The following is a 22755-nucleotide window of genomic DNA, read 5'->3' as shown; positions in this document are numbered from 1 at the left end:
GTCGAGCAACCATTGCTATCTATCATGAATAGTTAGGTTAACTCAAAGTTTGAGGTATGATATCTCGTGAGTAGTTTGATATCCAAACACATCGATTCCAGATTTTCGCAAGATCTTAAATCATCGACTTGTTGGAATGATAATGATATCTTATTTATTGAATTATATTTGAAGTAATCTCAAAATATAAATGCTAATAATAACTTTATTGAATTATATTCCATTGTGTTATTATTCACATAAGATTTCAACGAATAAATTTAGTCAGTGTTATGAAATTTAGTTTATATTAATTTGAACGCAGAGGAGTACATCAATCTCTAAAATTTACCCTCAAAACATTTATCGTGCACTGAAGTACATATCCTCATACAAGCTTGGCTTTGTTAACCCTATATATTGGATTGGTCTCGACTTTGGTTTGTTAATCTTGTACATTGGATCTACTTTTGACTTATTTGATATTGCACATTGAGCTTATCTTCGACTTATTGGCCTTGTTGAATATTTAAATCAAGATCTTTTAAGTCTTTTATGCTTCATGATTCTTCAAAACTTTAAAGAGATTTTGGTCCTCAAAGACTTCGATCGTTGAAGTCATCTTAAGAGCGTATTTGATTTTCGAGAGCTTCACGAAGGTTTATAATATTATAAATCTTACAAGTCTTATAAATTATCAATTCTCTAAACGTTGAAAATGGATGAAAGCATATCTGTCAATTTATTGAGCTTTTTCATTTGGTCTCAATCATCTGGATTTAGGCTTGGCTGGCTTTTGGGCCTAATTTCAATGTGACCCAATTTGCATGATTTATGCCCACTAGATCAAATGGCAGTTGTGAGATTATTTGGAAGTTGCCATTTGTTTTATTTAAATTTAATTTTCAACAGCATTAAAAAAAATTAATAAAGACACATGTCAAGTTGTGCTTAGTCTTTATTTAGTGATTGGTAATTTTGTTATTAATTTAATAATAAACGTGACAATTTGTGATTGATCGAAACTTTTTATTTGATGAAAGTCATTACCATCGAGGAAAGTTAAACTCGAATACAGTTTTAAAATAGATTATCATTGTCAATTCATATCATATTATTTTATTCTTTTTAAATAATTTATCTTTTTAGACCTCCTCAACAAAAAAAAAAAATTAAAAAGGATTCTTTTCTTTCTAAAATATTATTTATCGTACTATCTCTTTAAACAAACTCATGACATAATTTTATTAGCACAACTCTATTTAACATCTCTCTCATTTTTCAATAAAAACTTAAGTATAAATTAGAAAAATAAACCATGCATCATATGCTACATTTAATTTGTGCATTTCACTTAATCATCCGATCATAATTTATCGTATGACAAATCTGCTTCATTCTTCTTAAAAACAAATTATTTTTTTCTAAGAGTATCATTGCTTATTGAAAATTAAATGATACTCTTATATTTCATATCTTATACATAGTGCTTTGTTCTTCTTTATACATAATTTTAATATCATCAGATTAAAAAAAAATAGACGATCCACTATAATATACATTACTGCTATCCCTATAAATACTTTAGTGCATTTGCGTAGAAGCCTGCCGCTAATCTAAAAAGTAATTGTTTTCTTTTTGTGTTGATTAAAGATATATCTTTTTCTTTTTAAAAAGAATATATATTTTCATTCCCTTGATTTTAAAATTTGAATATTTTCATTCATTTTTTTTTATTACTTTATTTCATTTATTTATTTCGAGTCAAATGATTGGTTCTGTACCAATTTGTTTTTAGACTATTTGTTTTTCAAATTAGACCATGATTTAGAATTATACTTATTTTTACATTTATTTAAACTATCGTTGAAATAAACTGAGTAATCATATATGTATATATATATTTTTAATGTTTTTCATTGGCTCAAATAACAATATCATTGTTATATAAATAATATCATAAAAAAAATCCAAAAAATACAGATTCTGATATACAAAAAATAATCTGAATCCAACGACTTTACTTTATCTCCTTAAAACAATTTTACTAACACTGGTGCCTGAGTTTCATGAGGAATTGTCTCCTACGATATAACATATTGACTTTCTTATGAAAGTAGCACCCCGTCCACAAGATCCAACAAATTGCACTTTGTGAAAATAAACCGAACTTGCACGAATTTATAAGAAGTGAGAACAATATTTATAGACTATTCTTGGCCATTCAAATAGTCATGTCTTTTCTTCAAGTTGGTTAATTACGAAAAAAACATGTTCATACCATTTATTTCATCGAGTTTACTTAACTAATCAGTGGACTTGATGCCTTAAACAATCAGTCGTTCTAGAGTAAACTAAGACAATTGAAGTCACAAAGTTTCTCATGATAACAAAGTTTGTTCTCGTAATTGTGTTCATTTTGGTCCTGAACATCGCATGATTTCATGTGTGTTTAGAGAATTCGCCTTAAAATTCTCATAGAAGCAGCCTTTCACACTCATATAGGTGATTCCTATAAATAACATCGTATATGCTATTTTCATAAATAATTATTTAACAACTTATAGAAATCATTAAAAGCACGATGCTTGACATAAAATCACGCTTCTGTTTCATCATCCTTAGCATGGGTAAGAAAAAGAAAATATTCAATGCAATGCTCACTAAGTTATCAATAGGTCGGTTTGCCTGTTGAACATAGATCTTCGGATCTCCAGTCAACTAGGTTGGATTGCCTCTCTAGTCAACTGTTTAAAAATTAGAGGTTTTAATCTCATTCTCCTTAATGAACGTTCAACCAACTCTCTAGTTAGGCCTCTTACAAGCAGATCCGCAATATTATATTTTGACCTTACAAAGCCAATTTTGATCATTTCACTAAAAAGCAGTTGTCTAATTGTATTATGTTTTCGTCATATATGTCGAAACATAAAATTATTCACTAAAGAGGTATAGGTTGTATTAACTGTAGCATAGGTTGTATTGATTGTAGGAATACTATACAAACATGTCCCAACCTCTTTTTAAATTATTATCCAATATTCTAAACCTTCGATTATCAACTGGGAATAGCCGCTTTTCCCTTTTACCCCCACAATAACATAAGACTTTCAAAAAGTTTTTTACTTTTTTCATAAGTCCCAAGGATTTTTCTATGTTTTTGCATATAAAATTCTATACAAAACATAATTGACTTCCAAACAGCAAAATATATTCACCGGATAAGTCTTATCACGGTTTTGGAATCAATCAATTTATAGATTACAAATTTTCCAACCATAAATATCATTGTTATGGCATTTTCTATCTTGCATGTACTTTTTCTCTAATAATTTCCATAGATTTTCACCAAATCCGTCACTATAAACATTATATAGTGTGTTATCTAGTCCATTCAAAATGTAGTTCATGCATAACTATTTTGCATGTATCTCTTTGCATTGGCTTCTCCTTCAACTATTACAATAACATTAAAAAAACTGTCATATTCCAAGTTGCAAGGGATAATGAAATTTCATCTTGTCATCATTTGAAATCATTTAGTTAAATTTCTCATAATTTTCCTCCATGATTTCCATTAAATTAAGGTACAACAAGTTTGTATCATTAATGATATTTATGTGAGACCAATCGTCATATATTGGTAAGAAAAAGTTAAGAAGTTTACTAAACAATTTCTCACAAAATAAAATTAATAAAGCAACAAAATAAACTTGGAGACATTATTTATCGTGCTTGAAACTTAAAATAACACGTAAACATTTTGCTTAAAACTTGAGATATTGCATTATACAATTTTGCATAATTTACGTACATATTATACACATCATGCATAAAACTTAAAATATCACGAGAACATTGTGCTTGATACTCATTATGCATAATAGTAAAAACATGAAAAAATTAGCCAATGAAAAAATAATAACAAAAATAGTGCAACACTCATGGCTTAAATCACTATTATCATACATAGAATGCATTAGTGCCGAAAAGAAAATTAGCCCATTGCACATATACAGAAAGGTGAACTTCGTACAATACAATATCATTTTCAACCTATAAAAAACTACAATAAAAGGAGGATCATCTCTTCCAAAGCAGAATATGAAACATCTCACTCTCAACACCAAAAAATATAAAATAAAATCAACAAAAAGATATATATATATATATATATATATATATATATATATATAATTGAACTATTTCACGCTGATTTTAAAGAAAGTATCCTTTAAAACCGAAAAATTAATCAAATGTAGTAACCTAGAAAACATCAATTTTGAAGCTTGCTACGTATGATGTAGAAAATAATTCAAAAGAAATTAACATTTTTATGTTTTTATATTTATATATGGATGTCAGTTTTTTTGTTTCTTTTTCTCTAATTTGAGAATTATAACCACTCATCAGACGATTATATATACATAAAAGTTATGAAGCACATACACGGATACGACTATATGATACGAATATGATTGGATACAGTGATTCGTCAATTTCTAAAAAAACTAAGATATGGATACGTTGAAGGATATGTCATTTGTTGTATATTATTTTAATATATATTTTTAAAAAATAAAGATACTAATACATTGAATATACATTTTCTCTTACTTAAAAAAATAAGTTGCCTAGTTTTAGATTAAAAAAGATTAGATGAGTTATTTGTTTTTTTTAAAAAAATAATAATAAAATAAATAAGCGTAAAAATAGATACATCAAATTGCTAGTCAGATATGTATGTGAAAGTATCAATATCTGATATGTATCTGATACGGATTTTTTGTCTCACATAAAATATCTGTGTTTCATAACATAAAACAAATGCATACATGGCAAAGAGAATAAAACAATTTATGGATACTGGAAATCACGAATTTATACAAATTTATGGAGCAAAATTGAAATCGCCAAAAGATCACTTACATCCAAGTCCACCAGATAGAAACAGAAATCACCAAAGGACAAATTGCCCGTTGAAAAAATATTAATCGAGAACATATGTACTCAATAGGAACGGAATTGCATATACTAATTAATAAAAGGATAACATCTAAAATTGTCTTAAGATTGTTATATGAATAATATCATCAAAAAAACCAGACAATACATAATTCAATATATCAAAGAGAATATGAGCCCAACGATTTTACATCATCTTTTTAAATAATGTCTGAGTTTCATGAGTAATTGTCACACGAGATAAAAACACATTAACTTTCTTATGGAATTAGCACCCCGTCTACAAGATCCAACTAACTACAGTTTGTGGAAATAAATTGAACTTGCATATATTTATAAAAAATGAGAAAAGATTTATGAGAGAAATATTTATGGAAAAAGTTGTTGACAATTTAAAGAAAAAAAAATACATTCTCATAGACTATTCATGGTCATTCGAATAGTCATGTTTTTTATTCAAGTCGGTTAATTACGAAAAGACATATTCATTCATGAAACAATGCAACCATACCTGAAAGGTCACATACCATTTATTCCAATATATATATATATATATTATAAACCAACATATGTTTTTTTAACATTTTTTAAAGTATAAACAAAAGCCTAAGGATTTGAACCTTAAAGCTTATAGGAATTATCAATTATAGTGAACTATATAGGCTCACTGTGACTTTTTTTCCCTTACCAAACTACGCTAAAGCTACATGTAAGTTTCCACAATATTAATGTATTCATAATATTGAAAATTGAACCACAAATTTGGTAGTTACTAGTACACTCAAATGCCAATTAAGTTAATTTCGTAGAAACGTTTCACTTGATGACTTCATTTAAAAGGAAAGGGAAAAAAATAAAAATAAAAAATAAAAAATAACGCACACATTCACACACGCATATAGTAAATTCCTACCTCCCAAATCCATTCCGACACCATGTGCCCCGATTTTCCTTTTTTTTTTTTTCCCTTCTAAATCCCAATTCCGAAAAATATTGTGGCCATTTAATTAGGAACCAAAGAAAAGGTTGCTAATTTATGACGCTCTGGTTTTCCTTTTCTATTTTTGTTTTTTTTCCTAGCGACTTATCAACATAAGTATAATTAAACCGATATAAATTTATATTATAAATCTCAAAATAAAATAATTGATTTCTCATTTCACGTGATATTAAGAAAAACTAATATATTTCTTTAAAATAACTTCGAAATAATCTCGTTATTTTAACATTAAAGATAAAAAAAAAATCTAAAATAAGCTTTGAAAATGTTACAAATATCATTTTAGTACATAATAATTTGAGACTCATTTGATGTTGGTTAATTTATCTTCAAATATCAAATGTCTAATTTTAATTTTTATAATTTTAATAAAATTATCCATTTATCGTAGTCTGAATTTGATTTGTACGGAATTTGGTAAAATACTAACAATGATTTTTATTTAAGAAAATATGAATACTTTTTTTCAAAAATTATAGAAATATCTTTTTGCTGAAGAAAAAGTTGACCATGATAGATACTAGTTAGAGGACTGATTTTAGGCATTTCCCCAATGAGAAAATATCAATTTACACCCTCAAAACTTTGACAATCCTATTAATTAAAATTTTGAATTAATGATTGTATTTGTTCAATGGAATTAATAATTGTATTAATTTAAAGTATGAATATTTATAAATTTATTAATTTATACTATCTTTTAAATTTCATTTGAAGAATATAATGTGAGGCTTATATTTGTTTCAAGTAAACTCCCGTTGAACGTAAATTAATATATACTCTTTATTACTATTACTTTTAAAAATCTTCAATACATCTATTCTTACATGTATATAAACTTTTTCAAATGTCATTACAAAATACACAGTTAAAATTGATGCATTTATCCAAATGGAACTTTATAAATTTATCCAAAGTATAAATCGATTTGCTCGTGGAAATTTATAAATTTATTTTAAAAATTTATAAATTGCTCATGATGTTTATCTAAATGGAATGTGATGTAGCGTAAACACTAATATATTTACAAAATTTTAGGGTTTAGAGTTTGAAATGTCGAATCCTATAACTCCCATGTTTTAATTGAGACAACTTCTAGATAAATGTTTTACGGAAAGAAAAAAAAACATAACTCCCAATAAGGAAGTAATCTATCATTAAATATGTGTTCCCAATAGGGAGATAATCTATCATTAATTATGTATACACATTTGTTTTTTAAGAAAATTTATAGTACCACAGTAATGTGGGAAAATATATTACCTTCCTTGCTTGTGGCATAAGGAACTTTTAAGTATTATGTGGAGCTAATGTAATAAATGATTAATAAATTAATAAATCATTTAATGACGTGTCAGATAATCAATTAATGTAGTATGTACCATATAACTATAAATTTCTTCCTTGTACAAGGTAAAATAGGAGGTCAAGAAACACTTAAATAACATAAAATTGATAGTATTATTTATTGTGTGCCACCTTAAATACTATTACCTGAAAGTGTTATCTTTAAGTCAAATCACTAGATTCACTCGTAATATGGAATTTATAATGTGTTTTTATAAATTTTTACTAGATGATAGGCGATATTTTCTTATTTTGATTTCAAAACTGAGGCCGTAAAAAATACAAACTCTCTCCCTAATTACCTCGCAAAAGAATTCATTTAAGGAAAAAAAAAAAAAAAAAAAAAAGAAGAAGAAAGAGAATAAAGCGGGATCTACTAACATGATATATATATCTATACTACGTTCAGATGGAGCTAAGAGGGGAAGAATTTTTTTACTTCCCTCTTTGCTCTTAATCTTTCTATAATGACTGTTTTGCCCTTACAATAACACCCCTCCATACTTTTCTATGTATCTTTCATATCATTTTTTCCCCTTCCCTGTTTAATTTAATTTGACATTTTTCTTTTATTATTATATCTCTCACCAATTTATATTTCACATCATTTCATAATTTTTTTCACCTCAACTTTTTTTTTTTTACCTCTCATGTCTTTTCTTTTTTTCTTTTATGTCATTTAATATTACATTTTTTTCTTTCATTTACTTTTACGATTTTCTTTTGTCATTGGAAATTTCAACAATAACTCAAATTCTTTATTTTAAATATTATTCTCTTTACTTTGAATCGTTAAATTTTTATTAAAAGATTTAAAAATTGTGCATCTATAAAAATTCCACAATATTTTAGAAGACACAACGTTGTTTCGACATTTTTTTTTAAAAAAAATATCTCAAATGTATATCGTTATAGATAACTTATTTTTACTTGAAAACATTTAAAATTATAAATAAAAATACTTTTCTTTATTTTATCTATTTACAAGAATTATATTTGTTTTACCATTTACATTTCCCCCATTGGAATTATGTTTAAAAGATTTTCAACTACATCCAACACATTTCATATTAATTATAAACGGGTTAAATAAACTATATATAAAGTGATACAAACTTAATCATCCTAATATCGTTTATTACTTTTAAATTTCACGTTAAATATTTATGCTATTTAAATTTAACTAAAAGTATATTTACTTAAAATTGTTTGTTCTAAAGATTTTGGACCATGTGCATTGCACATATGATCTACCTAGTATCTATTTATACAGGTTAATATTTATAAAGATAATTTTATAGTGTGGAAAATAACATTCAAAAAATAAAATAATTATTAGGTGTAGTCATTTCTCACAAAATACTAAAGGGGTATTTGACAACCAAGGAGAATTGATTTACCAACTCAACGTTTGACGACTAACTTTAAATATTGGTGGGGTTGAGTTGGTTATCTTACCAACTCACCCCAACTCTCCTCAATTATCTCTCCCTCCAATGTTTTTAATGGTTCCAATTATCGGTCTCCGTTGTGCTACCACATTCTGACAACATATTCCGATTACCACCTTCGGGTGCCAACTCTAACAACTAACTTCGAGCTCTGACAACCACCTTGGTAAAAAAAAATAAATAATAATTTGACTTCCATATTTGCACGACCAACTTCGATGAAGAATTTCGGGTTTCATTAACCACCTCCGACGACAACTCTAGCGATTAACTCCAACGACTACCTTCGCACAAACAACTTAGACAACATACCCTGCCTACCACCTTTGTGTACCCAACCTCGATGACCATTGATAAAAATAAAACAATGGGTTTAATTACCCACCATTTTATCACTCTCACCTACCATTTTATTATTCTCACTCTCACTCATTTTCCCACACACTTTTGTTACTCTCCCAACTCTCTCAATTACTTTGTCGTTTTTCTCTCTCTCATACTCTCTTCACACTTACTCCCATTCTCTCTTCTTTACACTTACTCCCATTCTTTCTTCTTTCGCCGTCTAGTTCATCTTTCTCATTTTCTCTATTCTCTCTTCGTCTGGCTCGTATGAGTTTTAATCTCTCTTTTAGTTCTCAACTCCTTTTTTTTTTCTTTCTATGTTTGTTCTTTTAGATATAATTGTTTTTCGTCTATTTCATTTTTTCTCTTAGATCTAAAAAACATTACATACGACATCCTATTATTGTTTCACTAACTAAAAGTTCAACGATATGTTTAAACAACACATCTCTTGATATTTTCAAATATTACATAATTATAATAAAATAGTGAAATTTAAAATTATGGTTCAAGTTTTTTTTATTTTTAATAAATAGTTTGTACAATTATGCAACATAATAGCTGAAAAAATAGATATCAATATTTTTAAAATTATCTCACCGATTTTAGAAAAAGATAAATTTATATTCCACAAAATTGTCAAAAAATAATATATAATAATTGATTTTATGATTTAAATTGTAAGATTTTGTTTTTTTTAAGATTAACATTAAGTGTCATTCATTCTATCTAAAACAATGTCAACAGTTTCATTTGATGACACTAATTATTTCAATTCTTTTTAATTTTTATGGTAATTAATGATTAAATTAGATTTTTCTAATTGACTAATCAATTCTATCTGTATGTTTAAATAAATGAATTCAAAATTTTGTATGCTCTATGTGAATACTTTATAGAAAATTTGTAATGTTTTGAGAATGGAAAAACATCGAAAGTTTTTTTTTATTATTTTTTTATATATATATTAGAAAAGTTAGAAAAATGTATATGTGATTGGAAATTAAAAACAGTAGTAGAAAAAAAAAAAAATTTCATTTAAAAAACAAAGATACCCAATTCAACTCAACTCTGCATCTAAATATAAACAATAATTATTAATTCAATTCAATTCTATACACCATAGATAATAATTACCAACTCAACTCAACCTTTTGCTTTTAAGCATCGAATATCCCCTAAAATTTTTCTTATTAAATCACAAATAAAAATAAGAACAAAATCAAGTGGGGATTTTTTTTCCCCGTAGGCTATCCTTCAGCTGCCACGTCAAAAAGGGTTGTACGGAATCTCCATGCTACCCTCTCTTCTTCCACACTTTTCCTTTTCAATCTCCAAAAAAAATAAAAAAAAAAATAAAAAGGAAAAAAAGAAAAAAATAATTAATTTCCTTTTCAGTTTGGAGTTCGCGCTTCCCAATCGCCTCCCTCCCTCGCTTTCCTCAATTTTCTTTGGAGCCAAAATTAATTCCATATTTTGCACATCACCCGCCTCTTCCCTATTCTTTTTTTAATTACTTAATCTTAAAATATTTATAATGTTGACATTCTCTCAATTTTACGATAAAATATTAATGTTTAATGAATATTTATAAAAAAACAAAAATTTATTTAATAAATACAAATTTTACATTTTTAATAAATTAAAATATTTATTATTTATATTATATTCACATGATTGATTATTTTGTATGTTTGGTGAATTTCTTACTAAAGGATTGAAATGTCTAATCACTTTTGTTGAATAATAAAAATATAGAAATATTCGATAAAAATACCATATGTCAATTGAAATTTAATATCATAATCTTAAATTTAGTTTTCTATACTTAAAAAACTATAACAAATATGTAGCAAAAAGTGCATGTAAATTGCTACATTTTTTAAAATGATATGTTTAATATATATATATTTTTAAGTTAAAAAGTGTATGAAATTTTAACTTTCATTCGTATCCTAAATTTTGACAAATGATTAATAAATTTGAGATACAACACAAAAGTAAGAGTTTAAAGATTTATTAGTATTATTTGACGATGTTTTCAAATTTTGTAAACTTGATTCGAACACATGGTTTATATTTTTTAGTACAGAAAGAATGGAGATATTCTAATCATATATTAATTGACGTTAAACATCCATGTACTAGTTGAACCATGCTCACTCGAATAGACACGTCAATTATGTTATGTACCTTAAAATATAATCAAAATTTTAGAAAATATTTTGTTAAGATATATGATCTTTGACTAAAATGTAAGAAATTTGAACCCCTTTTTTAATTTGTTTTGAACTAAAAAATCAATATTTAATATTTACATTAATTTAATAATAACAATAATTAGATATAGTCTAAATAGTCTCATATTTTATTTTATTTATAAAATAAATTTATAATCAAATGAATTAGACGCAACCATTTTTTTTTTTCCAATAATATATAAAAAGCGAAATTTCCGCTTGCGGTTTCTTTTCGGTTTAGGCGGATCGATCCCCGGCTCTGACACAGCTCGTAGCATCGTCGTTTCCTTCCTCTGCGAGTTTGAGTGATTTCTTTCGTCTGAAATTAGCACTCGATTTTGATTTTTCCTCGCCGGCGTTTTTCTTCCGTTTCTCGCGGATTTAGTTTTTCGATATTGAAAATTCTTGTTGTTTCGTTGCGATTTCTCTTTCCGTTCTTAATCTGAGTTTCGCGGACGTGAAGGTTTCTGGAACGAATTGAATTCTCTGAGTTTTATCGTTTGTTGTGGCTGAATTAGGGTTTATTCGTATTTTTCGGTTGTGTGTATGTTGAGTATATGTGTCGCGTGGAGTGGGTATGAAGCGGAGTTGAATGGTGGATGGAGAAATCCTTCGACATTGGCCGGTGTTCGTTTCCTTTTCGTGGAAGAAGATAATTAGGGCTTCGCATTGTTTTTCTATAGGAAATTGGGTTTCAATATTCGTAACAAGATGATCATCAAACGAACTATGAAATTCGAAACGCCGAATCTTAAACGTTGCAAGCTCGAGGATTCCGATTCTGCGGATTATATGTATTCGGTGAATTCTAAGAAACGGCGGACGGATGGGTATTATTCTTATGGCCTCCAACGCGAGGTTGAGGATTTAAGTATTGGTTCGGGTTCCTGGTACAACGGCGGATTCTACTGGGGAGATGAATTTGAGCGAAATCCGAAAAAATTGAATGGCCAGCGAGTATTGAACCGCAGCGTCGAGAAACTACGACCCCCACTGTTGAAATCATCACGAGGACGAATTCAGATGTTGCCTTCGAGGTTCAGTGACTCGGTTCTTCATGTATGGAAGAACGAAGATTCGAAGGTTGATTTTACGGATTCCAGCATTGAAGATAATGACGACGAAGAAGATGAAGATGGTGTCTTAGCAGAATCTAGAATGAGAAATAAGGGATTGGCACTATCGAAACAACAGCGGTGGAAAGATAATTACAGTTTGAAGAATTCAGAGTGGGACTCATCAGGTAAAAGTGAGGAGGAGAAAGATAATACTTTTATGGGGTTCTCTAATTTGAATGGTTCAAGGCATTTTAGTTCAAAAACTGTGTTGCCATTGAAAAAAGAAGAGAAACCCACCAAGCTAACTTATATGGGAGCGAAGACAGAAACAAATTCTGAAAGGAGGAAGGATATTTACAAGCCAGAGGAGTTTGTTCTGGGAGATTTAGTTTGGGCGAAGTGTGGGAAAAGATACCCTGCTTGGCCAGCGGTAGTTATCGATCCCTTGTTGCAAGCCCCTGCAGCGGTTCTAAAATCTTGCATCCCAGGTTCTATATGTGTAATGTTTTTCGGATACTCAAAAAATGGAACTCAGAGGGTAATTTTTTCGCTCCTTGAATATGGGTAATGATAATTTTAGTTGTCGCGTTCGTTAATTATTTATTAATATGTTCATAATTCACAGGACTATGCATGGGTGAAACAAGGGATGATATACCCCTTTGCGGAGTTCTTGGAAAGGTGTGTAGCCAACTATTTTTCCGTCAATTGTTTGTATTTTTCTAAAAACCATTAGGTATCACGATGATAAAATCTCCGCTGTTCATCAGATTCAAGGGTCAGAAGCAGTTGCACAAGAGCAAGCCAAGTGATTTCCAGATGGCTATCGAGGAGGCTTTATTAGCAGAAGATGGTTACGTGGATGCTAGCGTGAGCAGTATGTTAATGTCTCTTCGAGAAGCAGATGTCAGTGGGCTGCCTGATGCTTCGACGTCAAACCAGGATCTGGAATACTATTCCGAGAAGGTAAGATTCTTAAGAATTGGTTTCATACTTTTCGTTTGTAGTTTATCTGAATTATGTTATGAACTTATGAGCCTTTTATTTGAGGTCTGCATGAACTTGAATTACTGTTCTTCTCGTGGGTGGGTTTGGATTATTGGAATATGATACAGGATAATCGCGTTCAAAATTATTATGTTATAAGAACTTCGGTTAATGAATTATTGTACGCCGGCCTTTGCTTTTACAGTTACCTTATATCTTTATATGACTGGTTTTGTCATCTGGTCCAACTTTTGCATTCCTTTACTGTATTCTTTTTGGTATAAGAATATGTAATTTTATTCTTTTGGTCGAAATTACTTATCGTTAGATTTTTTTGGTATTAGGATCTGTAGTTTTATTCTCTGTTAAAATTGCATGTCACTATGTGGCTCCCATGAGGTGTCCCCGTTGGCTGAGGCCTGTGATCTTTGAGTCGCAACCACTCGGAGGTCATGGGGTCGAATCCTTGAATGAGCTTTATAAGGAAAACTCTTGGTTGGTGTCTTCAAAGCCGACTTTTTAGCCCCAAAAAAATTCAATGTGTAGTTTGAGCACGGTGTCTTTTAGTTTCTGAATTTAGAAATTTCAATTACACTCTTGATTTTGAATTATACATTATTTGGACTGGGTGGTGATCCAATTGGTCAAATTTGAGAGGTTGGTTGGGGAGGTAAAATTTTTGGAAAAAAAAGGGTTAATATGGCCCAAAAAAGGTAAGGAATTTGGGAGTAATTTTTTGGAGTTTAATGCCGTGGTTTCGGCTTAAAGATCTTTATAGTCAATGATTACATTCGTTTTCAATTATTTTTCTCCCCCACTCTTAGGCTTTGTTGTTTGATGAATTAGGAAACATATCAACCTCAACTTGTTTTCTTCCTTAACACTGTCTTTTATGTTTGCGTCAATTCATGCTAATGCATGATTTGCACATTCTTAGAAGCTGATTTTATAAACTCTGTTCACTATTATCTCTTTATTCTTGGTACATTATGGTGTAATTTGCTTGATTTTGTTGAGAGTTCTTATCAGTTAATTTATTTTACAGAAAGTAGTCAACAAAGGTTATAGACATTGTGATGGATGTGGCTTGTTATCGCTTTGTAAAACGCTTAAGAAAGTAAAGGGCCCGCCTTCTCCAACACAACTTTTATGCAAACATTGCCATAAGGTTTGGAAATGCTCACTTTCAACATATTTTGTTGTGCGGGAATAGTTCCTTGCCAAATCTCGAGCAAATAACGAAGCAGACAAAATAGTTTCTTTTCTTAATAAATATAGATGGTATTTATCTAGATTATCTAATAATTCTTGTATTTACAGTTAAGACAATCGAAGCAATATTGTGGCATATGCAAGAAAATCTGGCACCATTCTGATGGTGGAAATTGGGTAAGAATGTTTTGTCATTTGCTCAAACCAATCTGTTTGCTATCTGCATTCTTCCTTCTTTATCTGATTTTATTTGTGTGTTTGTTGTCGAATTAGGTGTGCTGTGATGGTTGTAATGTATGGGTGCATGCTGAGTGCGACAGAATTTCAGGCAAGCTATTTAAGGTATGCCTTCTGAACCTCAAATGGTGTGGCTCTGTTCTCCCTCCTTCACATACAGACACACATATTCTTACCCAAGTTCAGGAATGTGTAATTGTTAATCTCGTTGCATGAAGGATTTGGCACATAGCGAATATTATTGCCCTGATTGCAAGGTCAAATTCAATCTTGAACCTCCGCATGTTGAGAATAATCAATCGAAAGTCAAGTAAGCACTACAAACTCTTTTTAATTTTTAATTTTTATTTTTTTAGTTATTATGACTTTATTTGCCTGTAAAAATATTGACATATTAATACTTTGGTTAAGAGAGATTTATTTTTTTTAAAAAATACTTTGGTTAAGAGAGAGGGGTATGGAATTCCACTTTTTTATGTTTGCTATGAAGCTCTCATGCATCAGATGCAATTAAGAATTATCAGGAACTTTGTCATGTTATCAGTTTCCATTTTCTGATCTTATAGTTTATACATTTGATGTGAGTTATCTAACACTTTAGTAAACCAGTTCTGGGGACAAAGGTGCTGTGGCTTCTATTCCAGATAAGATAATAGTGGTGTGCAATGGCATGGAAGGAGCCTATATTCCTGATTTACATTTGTAAGTCCAAGTCCTCTGAACATAACGTTAAATGACATTTTATTTTCCCCCCCATTTCCATGAAAGATTTAGAGTTGCGCATCATTTTAATGGTTTGGCAAATTGTAAGATGATGAAATTGTGACCTCAATTCCTGTCTTTTAGGGTTGTCTGTAAGTGCGGATCTTGTGGGTCAAGAAAACAAAGACTTAGTGAATGGGAAAAGCACACTGGATGTAGAGCAAAGAAATGGAAATATAGTGTTAAAGTGAAGGCTACAATGTTACCTCTGGAACAATGGGTTCGTAGTGACACCTCAGTCTTTTCTTTCTATTTTAGGTTTTAGTCACTGTCTTGTACTTGTGCTATTCGTTATTTCTTACTGACATCAATGAAATTTCAGATTGCAGAGTTCAACACGAATGGCATAGATTCCTCGAAGCCTTTGAAGTTGGATAGTCAGCAGCTAAGCACCTTCTTACGTGGTATACATTCTCTCCCTCTCTCTCTCTCTAATGTTGGGAAGATTGCAGTATATGCTTGCTGTCGGTCTGTTCTCACTGTGAACTTTCATTGATAAATTAGAAATATCGAGGCTACATTTTAAATTTTGTTATTCTTTGCTGTAACAGAGGATTATGAGCCTGTCTATGCAAAATGGACGACAGAGAGGTGTGCTATTTGTAGATGGGTTGAAGATTGGGAAGAAAACAAAATTATCATCTGTAACAGGTGCCTACACGATCTATATAATTATGTACTAACATATATATTTTAAATGAAAACAAACTTCACAGTTTGAAGTGAATGTGTATTACAATATACCACCACAGGTTCTAGATTTATATTATCACATATCTTTTCATCACCATTTCAAAATTAGTTATCCATATGTTTGTGTTGTGAATTGAAAGTAAAGTTTTGAGCCCACATGTAAGAAAATAAGGATTTTCTACTGGTTTGTTATCTTGTATGCCTTTGTTTTATTTTATTTTTCTCCATTAAAGCTCTGTTTTTTTTAATAAAAGATAACAAGGATTAAGATTAACCGTATTTAGTAGCTAATGTTGGGATTTCTAATGGTTCATATTTAACACATTCAGGGATTTATATTTATGTGAACCACTTATAGCTGGGGGCACAAATAGTTGAAATGTAATTCTATGTATACAGGAGAACTGTAACCTTTCTCCTTTCTTTTGTAGATGCCAAGTTGCTGTGCACCAGGAATGCTATGGGGCAAAAGATATTCACGATTTTACGTCATGGGTTTGCAGAGCTTGTGAAACACCAGATGCCAACAGAGAGTGTTGCCTATGTCCTGTGAAGGGTGTGTATGATTGTATTTCATTTCTGGGACGTCTGTGTTTCTAAATTTTGCCAAATACTTCATTTTATATTTGAACTTTCTCAATTAAGGTGGCCATAAGTCTTAAGACTCTTGACTTTTAATAAGACTTTTTTTTTTTTTTTTTTTTGGGGGGGTGGGGGAGGATATTTCTCAAATTATAGAGGTCCAAGGCTGCTAAGTAGAAAAAGAGGGAGCAACGCTATGGTCATGAATTTGGGAACAGGCTTATTATGCATCATGGTGGTGTCTGAGTGCTATCATTTTAAAGAGATGCCAAGTGCTTTTAAGGTGCTTGGGTGTTTACCTGTGGTGACATGCATGGCATAGTCACCCTTCCATAGGGCATGGGAAGCACCTTCAATCAGTCATTGACCATAGATGCTATGTCTTCGTGAACATTGAACATACGTGCGGGAGAAAAGAGTAGCGGGATTTTTCAAATCTTACAATACTAGTTTTGGTTTTCTAATATCAAGCTAATAACTAGGGGAAAAAAAGAAAATAAATTAGGGACATGGGGGAGGAATCTGAGGTATCCCAGCAGCGTTCCTGGGGTGCAAACATTATCAGAGAAGTCTGTTTCCTTGACAATTTGAACCTTAAGCAAAAATCATGTATAGTTCCTCCACGAGAGTCTCACGTTCTCATTTCCTTGGTTTTTCTTTCTCTACAGCCCCCAACCCACCTTGTCTTCATTCCTTCACCTTTTGGTTTTTGATAAAACCAATTTGATAAAATGCAATTATTGATAAAAATGGAAAATAACAATCTTAGGGAGATTTGTAAGCTCCAGTCTCTCCTGATTCCTAACCAAAAGAATAAATTTGAAATGAAAACTTATTGTCACTAACTGACCAATTTACACCAGACCTAGAATGATTCCATTTCCTACTAGGAATGGGTCCAGTTACAAAAGTAAAATCCTAAACAAAAAAACATATCCCTCCTGTTCGTTCTGTCCTCTTGTCCTTTTTCTTTTGTGGACTCTACAGTTGCAGATCTATCAGTTTCTCTCAACTCTAGATCACCGGCATCTGATTTATACTCATTAATTTTTTTATTGTATATTATTTATGTGTTAGTTTCATGGGAAAGTGACTTCTTATTTGAGTATGCCTTGTGCCTATTTGTTCCTTTGCTGTCTTGCAATATGATTAAGGAAACAAAAAATTTAATTATTATATGTTGCTTCAGGAGGTGCTTTAAAGCCAACTGACGCTGAGGGACTCTGGGTTCATGTCACGTGTGCTTGGTTTCGCCCTGAAGTTGTTTTCTTGAATCATGAGAAAATGGAGCCTGCTGTTGGCATCTTTAGAATTCCATCGAATTCTTTTTTGAAGGTAATTTTACCATTTAAAATAAATTCTCATTCTGAATCAAAATTGTTGCTTGTCGGATCTCCTATTTTGATCAATAAGGATCTCTTAGTCTTGTGAAAATCTATTTTCCAATGAAAATGGTTGTGGTTTGAAGAATCAGATTTGATAATTTTATTTTTACGAAAGTTGTCCTTTCATCCTAATGTTTTCGTTATTGTTGTTGGTTTTTTATTTATTTATTTATTTATTTATTTATTTTTATTTTTTAAATGATATATTTATTTATTTATTCTTTTTCCACTGATATTTTGAAAGTTTCAATTTCGTCTTATGAATCTTTTTTTATTCTTATTCTATTGTTATTGAAAAACCACAACCGGCTTTCATCTTTTATGCATCCAACTTTTTCAAGCAAGACCTTACTATGCTAGAATATTAAATTGATCAACAAAATGATGGTGCACTAGAATGCATTTTTGTCAATTAAATATAAGAAGATTACCTCATGTTTGATTTAGTGAATCGGACATATTAATTTATAAATTGTTATTATTTTTTACTTTACATGACTAGCCTTGTAGTAACTTATCCAACTTGGTATAGTTTATGCAGAAAATGGGCCTAAATTACTATTATGCTAACAACTAGCCTCCCTTGTTAAATATAACTTTCTAATTTTTTATAACATCATTCTTTCATATTATAAAATGTAATTAGACATAGTAAATAAAGCTTAAAATTTAAAGTTTTAGAAGGTTAAGAGATAAAATTAAGAAATGGCATACACAAGAATGACAAAATAATACATTTAGCCTTTTATTTTTGTATTTCCAAGGGAATTTAAAATGTTGATTTTCTAGAATGCAAAGAAATGTTTGTTGACTATACATTCTTTCTTTTTATGGGTAACAGAGATGTGTAATCTGCAAGCAAAGTCACGGTTCCTGCACACAATGCTGCAAATGTGCTACTTATTTTCATACAATGTGTGCTTCGAGAGCAGGGTACTCCATGGAGGTTAGTGTTTATGGTTGATACTTTGTGACCATTACTCTACAGAATGTTTCAATAAGTTGACACGGTGTTATTATTTTTGACCTCCTATAATCGCAATGCATCTTCTTTTTGAGAAATAGATTTCATTTCTGTTTCTGGGTTGGGAAATTTTTTCAAGGTGCAACAGGCTGACAATTTCTTAACCCAATATATATTCTCTCAGTTGCAGTGCTCAGAGGAGAAAGGGAGACAAATTACTAGAAAACTGATATATTGTGCTATTCATAGGTCAGGTCATTACTTCATTGCATATAATTCTACTTTCTCTGCCTCTCTGTTTGATTCAATATGGATCCTGAGACTCGAAATCCTTATCTGTCATGTAGAACACCAAACCCTGATGCTGTTGTAGTGGTGCGTAGTCCTTCTGGGGTTTTTTCTGGCAGAAACTTGCTTCAAAAGCAGAAGGGATGCTACAGGGGATCAAGGCTAGTTACATCAAAGATAGAAGAAATGTCAAAGTCATCAGCCTCTGAAACTAATGAGTTTGAACCATATTCTGCGGCAAGATGTCGTGTTTATGTTAGATCAACAGATAAGGTTGTCCACTGACCATTTCAGAAATTATTCCGTGATTACTAACTTGTAATTTCTTTGCCTCACCATTATTATCTGTATGTTTATAGAGGGTTGAAGGGCAACCAATATTCCATCGACTTATGGGGCCGAGCCATCATTCATTGGATGAGATTATTAGCTTGAGCACACACAGAGTAATATTCTTCTCCTAGATAGTTTAACTTAACGGTCTTAGCTCATTTTCAAGCGATTAAATCAATACATTTTTTCTCTTACAAGGAAGGAGCAGACCCCAAGTCGTTTTCCTCATTCAAGGAACGACTTCAATATTTACAGGTAAATGCTGCCACCTCTTGCAACATTCCTTCTTTTTTGTATATTTATATTTTTAGTGAGATCTTGTTGCTATTTGATTAATTTCCCTAAATGACTTCAGAGAACTGAAAGGGATCGGGTTTGTTTTGGTAAATCTGGAATTCATGGATGGGGCCTCTTTGCTCGGAGGAATGTGCAAGAGGGAGAAATGGTAAGGATGTGTCTAATTTCTTGCAAGCTCCATTTAAGTGTGTACACTGTACGTATCTGTCATTAGAAAGTTTGAGCAAACAGTTCCAGTAACTTTTTTGAAGATTACATCAGCAGCACAAAATGCTGTACTATGTGTTTTCTTCTTCAGCTTTCCTTATGCTTTTAACTTATTGCATTTTCATCATACACAACCATGGGCTTGAGGCAGTCTTCTGAGATGAAGTTTTAGTTATCCAACTAATCAGGTGTTCAAATCTACCTGTAGGTTGTTGAATACCGTGGTGAGCAGGTGCGGCGCAGTGTAGCAGATTTGAGGGAGGCTCGGTACCAATTAGAAGGAAAAGATTGCTATGTGAGTTTAATCGTTTCTATTGATGCATGAAGTTGGTTATGTTACCAATAATGAAATCTGATTTTTTCTATTTGGTAGCATCTTAATATATTAAAACATAAAAGATAACGTCTATTTCTATCTAGACCATTCAAGCTTAAGCAAACCAAACAATTGCCTACCCTCGATGTTTTTCTTCTGTCTATGTATAAACAACTCTCTCCTAACAAACTCTCTATCTATTTTACTAATACCCTCAACGCTATAAAAATATTCCTAAGCACCTCAATAATACCATGCCTATCACTACCCCCGCTTATGGCTTTGCTAACATCATAATTGAGTTTGATATGTCTAGAATAGTAAAAAAAAAAGTACTTTCAACTAAATTTAGAAGTGCATTTTCAGAATTTTCCATCGGATTGGCAATCTAGTTTAAAACCATTTTGAAAAATTTAGAACATTTCAAAAGGCATTTAATATTTATAGAATAATTATTCTCCAAGAACTGCTTTACAAATGTCTTCTCAAATTCACTCGGTATCTTGGAAAGTTGAAGGGGTTTCACTTTTCCCTTTTTTCTTCCCCTTGCTCAGATCCAAGAGAGGTCTTTTTCTAATATATTTTCTCCCTCTATGAAATGCTGGAGTTTGATTATGCAAGTGTATTTTAATCACCAATATTGAACTGATTATATTGTTGCAGCTTTTCAAGATCAGCGAGGAAATCGTAATTGATGCAACAGACAAAGGAAATATAGCACGGTTGATCAATCATTCGGTAAACAAATACGGTCGAAGTTTGAAGTGGGGACAATTTCTTGTAATTTGTTTGTTTGGTGTGAAAGACTGAAATGGGGATGTGTGTGTGTGTTGCAGTGCATGCCGAACTGCTATGCAAGGATCATGAGCGTCGGTGACAATGAAAGCCGAATCGTTCTGATTGCCAAGACCAATGTAGCAGCTGGAGAAGAACTAACGTAAGAAGACATTCTTTCTTCAACTTCAAATTTAATTCACTTTTTGCTCTCTCTTTCATTTACTCATCTCCCCCTCTCTCAAACGACGAAACAGGTACGATTACTTATTCGATCCCGACGAACCCGATGAACTCAAAGTGCCTTGCCACTGTAAAGCCCCCAATTGCAGGAAATTCATGAACTAACTCTTAACTTGGTCTCAACTCAACTCGACACAAGTCTAATTCTTTTGCTACATCTCCTCTGCAACCTCTATTGGAGAGCAGCTACATTCTTTTTTCTCTTCAAAAGAAAGAAATTTAAAGGCAGTTGTTTTGGTATAATAGTCATTTTCCCCTTTCTACCCCCACCATTTGTATAGCAATTTGTAGCGTAGGTGGAATAAAAGTGTAAATTCAATCTGCGGCTCTTTCGATGCTATGCTTAGGCTTCTGAGGTGTTTTTTTAAAAATTCCTTTCTCTATATAGTGTTTGTTTGTTGATACTTTTTTTTCCTGGCTCTACCCTTTCTAGTTTTGCCATTTTGCTTTATTTGAGAGTGAAACTTGTAAAGTTTTTGTATCATTATTGTAGTACTTGTCCGATTAGTTTAAAGACTTGAAGCACATAATTCTTTTGTTTCTAAAAAGAATTGGAAAATTATTGTTCCTGTAGTTTTTTTTTTTTTTTTTTTTTTTTTTTTTTTGTCGATTCTAAAATTGAATGAGTGGTGAAATCAGTACTCTAAATTAGAAAGTTATTCACAACTCAAATAATGTCATGTCCCAATATAATTATCAAAATCTAGCAATCAAAATGTCACAATACAATTATAAGAATGTTTTGCACGTCAAAATCCAGTCCTTATAATGTGATAAAACATCATAAATAATTTTTATGGTTTGATAAAATCTTAATAAATAGTTACCTACACTATTTAGGAGAGTTTCATTAAATCACGAGGACTAAATTTTAATTATAAATTACACGAAACTAACTTTTCCCAAATTATAGATACCAAATTTGTAAGTTAATCAAAATGCGTAGATTCAGTTGTAAATGTTGATTTAATATGATACTTTTATAATTTTGTTTTAAACTCCCCCCCCCCCCCAAGAAACAAAAGATGTTTTTGGAACAATTTTAAAGTTAATAATATTTTTCAAAACTGAGTTTTGGGCATAATTGAAA

The 22755-nt window shown here is 30.9% G+C and overlaps 1 protein-coding gene across 1 annotated transcript; it reads left to right on the top strand.

The window, feature by feature from the left end:
- The first annotated feature begins 11526 nt into the window (after positions 1–11526).
- On the top strand, positions 11527–22234 carry SDG14 (SET domain protein 14). The gene is made up of 23 exons (XM_039019586.2): positions 11527–12923; positions 13011–13066; positions 13156–13351; positions 14418–14540; positions 14693–14761; positions 14858–14926; positions 15040–15131; positions 15431–15523; positions 15668–15803; positions 15906–15987; positions 16135–16234; positions 16708–16832; positions 18048–18193; positions 19085–19189; positions 19392–19456; positions 19555–19768; positions 19855–19941; positions 20027–20083; positions 20184–20273; positions 20541–20627; positions 21312–21386; positions 21485–21585; positions 21680–22234. The coding sequence occupies exons 1-23, from the start codon at positions 12039–12041 to the stop codon at positions 21768–21770; spliced, it is 3144 nt and encodes a 1047-aa protein (XP_038875514.2). The 5' UTR covers positions 11527–12038; the 3' UTR covers positions 21771–22234.
- The last annotated feature ends 521 nt before the right edge of the window (positions 22235–22755 follow it).

Source organism: Benincasa hispida, chromosome 12 (assembly GCF_027475165.1).
Source record: "Benincasa hispida cultivar pf3 chromosome 12, pf3_genome.v1.1, whole genome shotgun sequence".
Lineage (NCBI taxonomy): Eukaryota > Viridiplantae > Streptophyta > Magnoliopsida > Cucurbitales > Cucurbitaceae > Benincasa > Benincasa hispida.
The sequence above is the reverse complement of the archived record's forward strand: the minus strand, read 5'-3'. Positions and strand labels throughout refer to the sequence as shown.

What these genes read in the sequence shown, in the direction of transcription:
- SDG14 (XM_039019586.2), top strand. Translation starts at nt 12,039, where the DNA reads ATGATCATCAAACGAACTATGAAATTCGAAACGCCGAATCTTAAACGT. An exon ending in CATCGAATTCTTTTTTGAAG is followed by an intron (nt 18,194 to 19,084) that starts GTAATTTTACCA and finishes TATGGGTAACAG; the next exon opens with AGATGTGTAATCTGCAAGCA. An exon ending in GCAGCTGGAGAAGAACTAAC is followed by an intron (nt 21,586 to 21,679) that starts GTAAGAAGACAT and finishes ACGACGAAACAG; the next exon opens with GTACGATTACTTATTCGATC.